This window comes from Triturus cristatus, chromosome 12 (genome assembly GCF_964204655.1).
Source record: "Triturus cristatus chromosome 12, aTriCri1.1, whole genome shotgun sequence".
In the NCBI taxonomy this organism is placed as follows: domain Eukaryota; kingdom Metazoa; phylum Chordata; class Amphibia; order Caudata; family Salamandridae; genus Triturus; species Triturus cristatus.
Window position 1 is genome coordinate 302,790,083 of NC_140595.1, and position 12,184 is coordinate 302,802,266.

The following is a 12,184-nucleotide window of genomic DNA, read 5'->3' on the forward strand; positions in this document are numbered from 1 at the left end:
ACCTTCTGTAAACAGCATGGCATTGGGATCAGGACACCAGCCGGCGGATCGCCAACCTCTGCACCAACACAGGCCGCAGAGGACCCAAAGTTCTATCTCCGTTGTTGACAAAAACTATGGCGAGCTTGGAGCACTCTGACCTCTGTTCTGGGACTCTTTTCTGACTAGCCTCTCCTGCCGGGAACACTGACTTGTCACTAACTGCTCCATCAGTCGGCAGGTTGTTCTACACTGTGTTCAGATTAAATTCCATTGGCATTCTTCTTAGTGTTGTTTTGCACCTTGGAGATTTCCACTCTACTGATTTTTCCTTTTTTTCTGGGATATTGACGAGTTTCGCCTGCTACTGCCTGTTTGTGATTTAGTGGTGGGGGGTGGGGATCTTGTTTTTCATAAGGTTCTATTGCGTTTTCTTTCTTTTACAAGGGCTTCACTATGATACACGCCATACATTTCTTTCATTCTGATGCACGTGGACTAATGCTCATTTACCTGGTTATATATGGCCCCAAGGGATAGAGGTACTGGGACACTAGCCTTGTGATGCGTGATGTGGAATGTGAGGGGTTTAACGAACTGGCGCAAAAGGAGGCAGGTTTTGGCATATCTCTCCAGACATTAGATCCAGTTGACTTTTTTACGAGAGACCCAATGCACCCTAACCGCCTTCAGTCGATATGCATACACCTGGGGGCATCACCGATTAAACCCAGACTGTCTACTCATGGGCGGAGACTTTAATCTAATCCTTTCCCCCCTCTCAAGATACCACTGGCACGGGCCTGGTGTCCAAACCTCATGTGACACAGGCGTTTGCCGCTATCCTGAAATCCTACCATCTTACTGATGCTTGGTACTCCAGACATCCCCAAGACAGGGGCTAAACCTTTTACTCATGCATATTGTCCTGTATTGACCACTGGTACCCCATCCCGACCTGCTACTTATGACTACTGAAGTTGACCATTAACCACACACCCTGTCTGATCACTCCCCGATCTTGCTGACCCTACAGCTCCAGGCTGCAACGTCCTCCATGATGGCCTGGCACTTCCCAACTAATGCCTTACACAATGAGGTGTTTCGAGTTGAGGTCCGCGACGCAATTACAGAGTATTTCAAGCTGAATACAGGAACTGTTGAACGCCACTCAATCCTTTAAGGCCTATGTTAGGGGGATTTGCTTTGCCAAACATGTGGGAGTGCTTCGCTGAACCCAGCTCTTCACCAGAACTACATAGACGCACTGTGTTGCTGTATGAGTTCCAGGACCTGGCTCATCGTGAAGTACTGTACCTGAGCAAATTTTGGAAAGCACAGCTCTATGAGGAGGGTTAGTGGCCTGGGTGTACGATGGCCAATCTACTCCGACCGGCATATCAGAGCTTCTATATCACTTGTCTACAGCATGACAGTTTGCTCGATACAGATAGTACTAGCATATCATCTGCCTTCCTTTCCCTATTACACTCCGTTATACATGTCCCGCTATACGGCTAACAATGATACACTTGCCAGTTACCTAGCGGAAGTGGCGATGGTATAGTTGGACGGGACTCACCGGAAATTTCTGACCAAGCCCATTTCTTATGAAGTGATTTCGCAAGCTATAGATGCCCTAGGTGGCGCTCGTACCACTGGGATTGACGGTTTCAAAGGCGACTTCTATAAAGCCTACAAGCAGCTGCTGGTTCCTCACTTGCTAGAAGTATACGCGGAATCTTTTGAGCAAGGTTTTCTCCACCCTCACACTTTGAGAGGCCGTGGTAACCCTCTTACTTAAGCCTGGCAAGTCACCACAATTATGCGCACCCTACAGGCCCCTTTCACTTTTGAACCATGACAGGATACTTGCTAAGGTCCGTGCCACATGACTCTCCCTACTCATGGGAAGTAGAATTTCTCCTTTACAATCCGGTTTTGTCCCAAATCGTTCCAATTTACACACAGTCTTTGCTGTTATTAACCAGATCACTCCTGATCTCACCGCTTTTCTTGAGTGGCCGTTTCTGCATGCCACTTTGTGCAAGCTGGGTAGAACCAAAAGATTTTGTGATCTTATTCAGCTGCCCTACGCGGAACCATCGGCCAGTCTTAGAATTAATGGTACATTGACTAAACAATTTGCATTGACACGAGGCACCAGACACCCTGTCACCTTTACTCTTCATAATCGCAATGGACTCCCTGGTTCGCCATTTTCAGGAAAAGCACTTGACTTGCGGACTAAGGTTTAATTGAGGCACTCTATTGGCCTCTATATGCCGACAATAATATGCTATTCATTGGGATCCCAAAACTAAACTTTCTTCTCTCCTCTGTGAGATCGTCCGATTTGGGGGGTGTTCTGGACTCACTATTAACTGGGGTAAATCAGAAATGTTCCCATTGACTGATGCCACGGTGCCTTGTTCTCTCAAGTTCTGCCTACAATGGAGCACTGGCTCCCCGAAATACCTGGGAATATATCTGCACAGGAGCAGTCCAGAAGTCATTCGCTTGAACTATGGCTCTGCAATGGATCAACTGTCCTCCCAAATTGACCACTGGACTAAGCTCCCTCTCTCCATTGCCAGCAGAATCGCCATTATAGAAATGGTAGTGTTACCCCTTTTTTTATATCTCTTTATCAACATTCCTATAGCCTTTAATACCAGCATTTTGCTACCCTGCAAAGCATGCTCATACGACTGATTTGGGCAGGCAAACATCAGAGAATTAGCTGGCATACGCTGACTCTACCTTACGCCCATGGGGGTTTTGGAGTCCCGGATTTTTATTTATACTATCTCATAGCCCAGACACACTTTGTGTACTATTGGTACCACCCTGATGCATGCTTGAAATATCTAAACCCGGAATGGACTCAGGCCGGTCCACTCGCACTCCCCACGATCATACCACTTGGTTTGGCCAGGAACCCATCGTACATACAGACGTTACCCACGACATTTTGGGCCTGGACCAGACTCCAGAGCTATATGAGCTTTCATTTCTTATACTCCCCTCATATCCCCCTACCTAACAACCCTTGGCTGTCGGTGACCGGGGAATTGCTAACGCGGCGGGCACTGTCTGCATGTCAGCTCCATCTACAGGATGACCTTTTCAGCAATGCCTCTTTGTGCTTTGTGTCTTTCTATGACTGAAGGCCATAATGTGACCTATATGGACAGGTTTAATTTGCATCGCCTGCATAGCACTATCTGCACCGCTCTTTCCTATTTTCCTGCTGAACTGGCAGACTTCCCACCATTGACTATTATTATCACGGCCCCGGACAGTTTGCGCTTAGTCTCCCCTCAGTACAGCACTTCTATCTGCTTAAAACTCATTGGGGTGGAAAGAGCTAGAGCCGCATGGGGGGGGGAAATCTAGGAAACGCTACATGAGACACAATATGGTATTATTGCTGCGAACAGACTCGTATGGTCTCCAGTAACCATAGACATAAGCTGCTACTTTTCAAGTATTTGCACCGCGCATATGCTAGCCCACATTCCGTGGCTAAGATTTACCCACTAGATCACATTTCTGCCCCCAGATGTGTGGCTGAGCATGCTGATTTTGCCCACTTGGCTTGAAACTGTGCACCGATTCTAGCTTATTGGGAGGCTATGTTTTCCACCAATCTCTCATGATAGATCTTCCTCTTAATCCGTCCCCTCTCATGGCCCAATTGGGCTATGTTAAACCGATAACCGTAGGGTCAGGCGCTATACTGCCCTTACATTACCTTTGGCTAAACATCAGGTGTCCCTGCACTGGTGTACCACCATTGTCCCGACGGTAGACGCTTGGATCGAGATTTGATATACTGCGACACTACAAGTGAAATGTATGCCTCGCTGCAACTGCCCTCCCTAGATCCAAGAATATATGGCAAACCCTGAAAGACATTCTCTTGCATAGCAACACTATCACTGACGATACCGACAAGGACTGACTCACAAACAGCTTTGGGGACTGATGTACGAACAGTTGCACACACATGTAGACAGGAGAGCCCACCGCTCCGTCTTATGTTGTACATTTCCTTATTCACCATCTATACATCTCTTTGTGCCGCTTTATATCCTTATGATGGCACTGTGTAAATATCTACATGTTGCATGTATTGGCTAGTACGATATTTTCATTTTCTTTTTTATATAATGGAAGGCCCTTGTACGTTTCTTTCTTTATTTTTGTAGTCTGTTGTATCACACACCTCTGTGATTATTGGCAAAACTCCATAAATAAAGTTATAAAAACAAATAATTATCCCTACTCTACCAAACAATATGGAATAAACACTTTTTTATGTTGCTTGGGGTACTGACTTGATTTTAGAAAATGGAATGGGCTGGTTGTCAGATAATGTAGATCCCTGAAACAAGGAATAGACTTTTACATGCCCATTATCCATAGTGTTTGTAGCTATATCAGTGGTTTCCATCTCAAGGGTCTCTTCATCTAACATCCATCTGTTGTCTATCCTGTAATAGGTCTATGCTGCCGAGGAAGCTGTTGCCAGATCCTCGCCAGTCGACGAGAGACTATTCTGACTTGCATGACGGAGGGCTGTCTCAACAATATCCTTGATATTCTACAATCCCAGCGGGTGTTGGCAAAAGCGGACTACGAACTGATCACCTCCTACCCAACCTTAACAGGACGTGCTCGGGCCATGCTCGACATTTGCCTCTGCATTGGGGAAAGTGTTGCCCACATTGTTGTGACAGTCCTTCTGTCAAACAAATGCTGTCCCCTCATCAGCAAGCAGCTACAGCTCAGCCTAGAGTTGTGGAATTGATGGGCTCAACCTAGACATGTGTCACAATGCACATGCTCTTCCACGTGGATTTGTCTCTTCTTCTGAGCAAAGATATATTTGACCTACATTGATGGACCAAAGAAAAGTTATCGAGTTATTATCAAATGTTCACAGCATCTCACACCTCAGTTGTGTCTGCAATAATAATCTTCGCAGGGCACTGACAGGATTGTGACTCTCTTATGTTTACATCGTGTCATAAGAATATTAACTACTTTTAGGGATATAAATAGATTCATTCTCAAGGCAAATTGAGAATTATTTCAGTGTTTTTTATGGGAAATGGCCCTCTCTGAAGGGTTATCCCAAACTTGGCCTTCATCCTCCTCTTTTTGCTGTATCTTATTGTTGGCTTAGGACTCTGAGCACTTTACCACTGTTAACCAGTGCTAAAGTGCATGTGCTTCTCCCCTAATCAAGGTGACATTGGTATATACCTGATTGGCATATTTAGTTTAGTTAGAAGTCCCTTGTAAAGTAGTATACCATATACCCAGGGCCTGTAAATTAAATGCTACTAGTGGGCCTGCAGCACTCATTGTACCACCCACAAAAGTGGCCTTTCAAACTTGTCTTAGGCCTGCCATTGCATGGTCTGTGTGTGCAGTTGTACTGCCACTTCGACTTGGCATTTAAAACCACTTGCCAAGCCTTAAACTCCCCTGTTACTACACATAAGTCACCCCTAAGGTAGGCCCTAGGTAGCCCGAAAGGGCAGGGTTCTGTGTAACTAAAAGATAGGATATGTACTTTTAAGTTTTACATGTCCTTGTAGTGACAAACAGCTAAATTTGTTTTTCACTACGGAAAAGCCTACTCCTCTCATAGGCTAGCATTTGGGAATTCCTCAAAACACTTTTAAGCTGTAATTCCTGATAAGAAAGAAGTAGCTGCATAATGTTTCATATCTTTGGAATGGAAATTATAAATCCTCCTTACTGGTAAAGTTGAATATAACATTACTGTTTTAGAAATGCCACTTCTAGAAAGTGGCCATTTCTCTGCTCTGTGTGCCTTACAGTCTGTCTCCAGTACATGTCTGGGGTGGGTGTCAGCTACCTTATGTGCATTCCCTCTAGACAGCCACAAACACAGGAAGAGTGAGTGTGACAGAGAATTCATCATCATATCTGCATTCTGATAGATCTTCCAGGCAGGAAAAGAGGGGGGAGCTGACACTTATACATGAATAGGCTGTGTCCTGTTTCCCTCACAAAGGGCTGATTACCCCCTATTGATAGTCTGGAGCCAAGGCTGGGGAGAAAGGGCATGTGTGCCCTTCAAAGACCCTTCTTTGAAGTCACCCCCACTTCAAAGGCACATTTGGGTATAAGTGCTGGGGCTATGCCCTACCAAATCAGTACACTTCTGGACCTGTGAAGAACTCTGCCACGAGTAAGAACTGCTATGCTACAAGAATTGCCACTCTACTTGACCAGCTGTTCCAAGGAACTGCTTCCGGCAGTGCTGAGCTGCCCTGCTGATCAATAAGCTGCTGAGGATAAAGAATGGACCCATCTCACTTGAACCCGGAGTGACTCCAAGGACTTGCTGGCTTGCCTTCTGTTTTTTGAAGTCTCAGGCTTATAAAATACTTCTTGAAACTCTGCTGGTACTGCTGGACTCTGTCATCTGTGAGTCTTTTCCTTGCCTGAGGTGTCCACTCCAGCCCTCGGCCTCAGAAGTGGGTTCTGCAGCTGATTTGCTACAAAATCGACGCATCATTACCATTGTGCTGATCGGAACCAATGCAGTGTCCTTTGATGCCGACACATTGTCAATTCTAAGACTTCCCTGCTCAGCTCAACAACGCGGGACCCGACTGCAAGGTTCGACGATGCAGCGCCGATCCTAGGTCCCGACTGCAGGGCTCCACTTTGATGCAGCGAACCGACTGCGTGAATCAGAATCAACGCATCGTACTCTCGACGACGATGCTTTACTCCATCCAAGGTACTTTGTCAATGAGACCTGTTTGAGTCCTGTAGCGGGCAGGTTCTGCATCGCTGTCTGTCTGAACTTTGGATTCACCCCAATTTAGCACAACCTCAAGCATCCTTTTAGCATTATTGACTTCTAAGCACTATTTTTTGTTTACTCTTTAAAAATTCATAATTCCGGTTCCCGTTCATGGATTCTTGTTGTTTTGGTCTTGGTTTACTCAGATAAATATTCTCTATTTTTCTAAACCTGTGTTGAGTCTTTTTGTGGTGTTTTCATTGTGTTACTTTGAGCCTTTTTCAATGCTCCCTGATTGGCCTTTTTGATTTTACTACTAAATGATGTATTTCTCTAGAGAAGCCACATCTGCACCAGCAGGAATTAAGTCGGAGCTGGCCATTTTAGAATCCTACACAGTGCAGCAGCTGAAAGATTTCTGCAAAGACTTTCAAGTGTCTACAAGCTTCTTCACCAGGAAGGTGGAGCTACAGAAGGCTTTGAGGGCCTGTGTGGAGACCCAGGTTGCAGGGTATGACATCCCAGATGAGGAGCAGGAGATCCCTGAGGAGGAGGGGAGTGATTTTGGAGTCTGAAATGGCTCTGGAACTGCCTGTGGACTGAGCCAACAACGTGCCAAGAGCAGAAGTGGTTTCCAGATCAGAGAGGGGTGTTTCCTCCGGGAACCTGTCCCCAGAGCTGGCAGACATGAGGGAAGAAAGAAAACTAAAATTGGAGCTTGCGAAGTTGGAGCAGGCTCGTGAAGAAAGGAGGCTGTACATGGAGGAAAGGAATCTTACCCAGGAGCTCAACCTCAAAGAGGTGGGCATAACAGCCCTATAAGTGGGGTCTAGCAACAGCAATGGTGGCAGTATACCTGCAATGTCCACTGGTGAGTCCAGAGTCAGGATCCCAAAGGATTTGGTGCCTAGTTATGAGGCGGGGGATGACCTAGACAAATAGTTTGCAGCCGATGAAGTGGCTCTGAGAGCGCACAAGGTCCCAGAGGAACTCTACAGGGGTGGTCAATGTGGCTTTGGGGGGGAAAAGTAGTCCCTTGGGGTAGGTCATAGAACATGCCATGATCTCCCTCAGCTGGGAGAAAGATTAAGAGGGTGAGTTGATGATCCCTGAGGGTGGAAGTCATCAATTCCACCGGGTGGTAGTGAACGGGTCCAACCACTGCTCTGAGGGATACTGGGGCTAGCAGGACCATGGTTGTGGAAGAGCTATCTCCTCAGAGCAGTACACCAGCGAGGTGTGTAGAATGACTCAAGCCCATCGGCAGGACTTTTTCCACCCTATGGCCCTGTTTTCCCTAGAGTGGGGTGGGGAGATGACCCAGAGAAGGGTCATAGTAAGTCCCCACATGCACATTGACTGTATTCTGGGGAATTAGTGGCCTGCAGTGTCAGGAGAACTGGGAGGGGCGGCTGCCACAGGTGCCCTGACAGTTCAGTTTTTTGGGGGTACCACTGCCAAATAGAGGGTACAGAACCCAAGAAGTATGTGCAGGGGAGGAAGGACTCGCCCCTGAAACCTGCCCAGCCCTAGAGTTCAGACCCTAGGTTGGAGAACCAGTTGCGGTATACCACCCCTGAACTGGTGGGAGGTGAAATGGACAAAGGGTGCCATACACCTGGGGCTAATGCCCCCACTCTCAGAAACCACAGAGGACAGAGACCCCTGGATGGCCTAGGGCAGTGCTTCCTAAACTGCGCCGCAGCACCCCGGTGGGCCGCTAGAAAATGCCAGGGGCGCTACACTCATGTTGGGAATGTGGGAAAGGTAGCAGGTTCTGAATAAGATTTTTGCAATGTGCAAAGTTTGTAGATTACGCAATTGCGGTGCCGAGTAACCCATTTGGGAACGTCATGGGGGGAATTACGAAAGCCCCCCTGTCAGCTTCTACTCTGGAGCATGGTTTGGCCCGGCCCCAGTGTGTAGCATGCTTCAAAAGGCCTAAGCTTATGCGGGGCCAGGTGCAATCAGGACACAGTGGTGCCGAGCGTTATTGCTGCCCGTGTTCTGCAGCGACTCTAGGCCACTCTCATTACAAGTAGGTTCAGAAGAAAGGGAATGTGAAATTTACGATCAGGTAATCATGTGAGATTCCCCCAAACTGTACACACCATCATCTTTAGCTATATACAGTTAAACAAACTCTTTGTTGTCATTTAAAATGTAAACAAAAGAGAATCTGGGAAGTAAATCAACCATTATTATTTTTATACAGCTCCGAAAGTCACAGAACCACTGGATTTTGCCGGTTTGCCGCTGTCATCTCTGAGCCTCTGCCTTATGATTGCGAAGTCACTGAAACCCAGTTTTGGAAAACACCCTACTCTCACACACAGCTCTAGTACGGGCACCTCCCAGCAGGCACTAATGAGCAATGAATGAGTGTGAAAAACATAGCACCATGTCCCATTTGCACACAAACACCGCAGCTTAGGACGCCTGCCTCCCAGCAGGCTTACACTCTGCACCACCCACCCTTCCCAGCCCTCTGCTAATATAACGCAGCTGCCCATGGGTGCATCGTATGCACAAGAGCTCGAGCACCAGAGAGGCCGACCAAAAGCACACAGGGAGGCAGTCTCACCGGTGGCAGCGTCACACCGAAAGGTGTATCACATGTGGTAGCAGGACAGATGGGGAGGACCTCACAGATGGCGGGATCACCATTGGGGAGTCTCACATAAGAAAGGGGCATAAAGGAAGGGGATATCTCAAATGTTTAAGTAGTGCACGGGGGGGTTGTGACATCTGGTAGTGACACAGAGAGGAATGGTTCTTCTGACTTCAGGGATAAGGGTGCATTTGAGCACCTTCAGGGACTCACTAGGATTTGCATCAAAGCACCTTCAGGGACATGGTAGTCGTGCATTCAAGTTCTTTGTAATCAAAGACAGTGGGTACCTCTGACTACTTCCTTATGGGCCATGGTGGTGCATCATTAGGGATAAAGCGGGGCATCTAGGTGCCTTTGGAAGAGTGATGGGCCCCTAAGCATGTTCAGGGACAAAGAGCTGAGTCAAAACATCTTAGGTACACTTCAGAGCTCCGTTGTGCTCGAGCTAGGTTTGTGCTCCAAAAATACGAACACATACATACAGACAGAAATATGCATCAGAAATATGCATCAAAACAGATAGAGGGAAAAGAAGGTGAATAGCAGCACTAACGGAATCAGGAAGATCATGGCACAGGCACAGTGAGATAAACACTGGCACCTGAAGACGCAGGAATGTTTCTATGCACTTACATAGATGGATACGTATTACTAAACTATGTAATTCACAGCACCTCGAGAACAAGTCTGTGAGCCCGAGCCTATTGAAATGTAAGCATCTTGAGGGACCAGGGGGTGAATCCAAGCATCTGAGCACTGAATGAGTGTGAAAAGTACAGCGGCGTATGCCATTCACACACAAACATCGCAGCTCTAGCGTGGCTGCGTCCCAGCAGGCACTAATGAGCAATGAATGAGTATGAAAAGCACAGTGTTGTGTCCCACTCACACACAAACACCGCAGCTCTACGGCGGCTGTTTCCAGTAGACACTAATTCTAATGAGCACTGAATGAGTGGCAAAAAAGTACACCACCATATGTGTTAATTCAGTGAATAATGCAACAAGTCCCTTCCCTTTGAAAGGCACGGTTAACAAGTAATAGGAAGTTCATTCGTCCTGTGGAAAGCATGGGAGTATACACTGCACTGTAGCGACATTTAGCGCCACAAGAAGTCATTTTAAATGACACACAGGTACAGGCATAAAATACATATGGCAACTGACATGGAAATATATAGTGATCTAAAGAATAGTTCAGCTCTTATTAATGGCCATGTAATATGGGACAGATTGTTTTCGTATGTTTTTCTTTTTAGCATTCTATTGTGGTACCTGAAAGGTATTGTTAGAATGTTTTTATTTAATTCCAGGAGTCAGCTGCAGGTGTATGAACTATGCGGTTATACACAAGAAATAAACTAACATTTCTGTGCTTCTCTTAGCTTTGTGACTGGGTCATATTCCACATTCATTACAGTTGGAAGTGCAAGTCCATTGCTGAACAAATAGGCCAGGTCATTGGGGAAGGCCGGATCGACTTATTATTCCGAGGGGCCTGTGGACAGGACCCAAAAGAAGCCTGGAGATACCCTGAGCTAAGGAAAAGAAGACAAGGAGCTTAACGGACAGAAAGACCTTTATCATATATTTTGTTTGATTAATTTCCCTCCTTTCTTCACATCTCCGCCTGAATAGTTAAGACGACTGGAACTGATTGGCATCTTTATGATTAACAATGAAGAGCTTTTTAATACCGAGTTCAAGTTAGTCTGAGCAAAGTTCTTCTGACAAAAAAAGAGGACGTGAAACAAAAAAACACGTACAGAAAGTACGACGACGGGTATCTAGATTATAGTTTCATGTGTGTACAGGTTGATAATGAGGAGCGTCCTCAATGTGTAATCTCTCTAAAGGTTTTTACTCTAGAATCCATGCTTCCAAGTAAACTAAAGCGTCATCTTGAAAGTCTTCACCCAAATGTGGTCAGAAAGTCAAGGGAATTCATTATAAGAAAAGTTACAGAAGCCAAACTACAAAAATCAACTTTCACAAAACAAGCCAAAGTTAATTGTAACTCCCTTCTGTCTTCTTATAAAGTGGCCTATCATGTTGCACTGTGTAAAAAGAGACACAATTGCAAAAGGGCTGATTTTGCCTGCTGCTGTTGATATGGTCACAATCATGCTCGGTGAAGATGCTGGTAAACAGCTGCTAAAAGTGCCTCTTTCTAATAATACTATTAGCCAGAGGACAAATGATATGGCTGTAGATATTAACGATCAGCTCCTCTGTAATTTAAAAGGCAAAGGTTTGTGTACTTCAGTTGAACGATGCTACAGACAACCAAAAAGACACCTATCTTATATCAGGTTTGTTAACGAAAAAAAAATATTCATAATTTGTTGTTCTGTAAAGAAATGAAATGTGGAACTCCAGGTGAAGACTTGTTTGTAGTTGTGGACGATTTTAAGGTACAGAATCAGATTGACTGGGAGAGATGTATTGGAGTTTGTGCAGATGAAGGTCACTAAATGGCAGGAAGCTACCAAGGACTTCAAGCTCACATAAAGTTTAAAGCACCTGATGCTGTTTGGATACATTGTATAATACACAGAGAATCACTGGCAGCAGGGGACCTCAGTGAGGGACTGCATGTTATTCCGAAAATGGTCATCAATGAGATGCATTTTATTAAAACAAGACCAATGAAAGCAAGATTTGTCGCTAAACTGTGTGATGACATGGGTGCCTAACACTCATGCCTCTTGTTCTACAGCAGTTCTCGATGGTTGTCTCTCTGTAACTCCCTGCTTAGAGTGTATGAGCTGAGGAACGAAATGTACTCCTATCTG

General features: G+C 45.8%; 1 protein-coding gene across 7 annotated transcripts in view; it reads left to right on the top strand.

The window, feature by feature from the left end:
- Nucleotides 1-12,184, top strand: part of LOC146775930 (receptor-interacting serine/threonine-protein kinase 2-like) — a 765,942-nt gene that overhangs the window by 618,817 nt on the left and 134,941 nt on the right. For 4 of the 7 annotated variants that reach the window (XM_085637723.1, XM_085637721.1, XM_085637724.1 and 1 more), the window contains one exon: nucleotides 4,488-7,005. The exons of the other annotated variants lie outside the window; for them this stretch is intronic. In XM_085637723.1, the coding sequence (XP_085493849.1) occupies nucleotides 4,488-4,795 (308 nt within the window). In that variant the 3' untranslated portion in view covers nucleotides 4,796-7,005. Of the gene's footprint in view, nucleotides 1-4,487; nucleotides 7,006-12,184 lie in introns of those variants that run through there. 7 annotated transcript variants of the gene reach the window in all.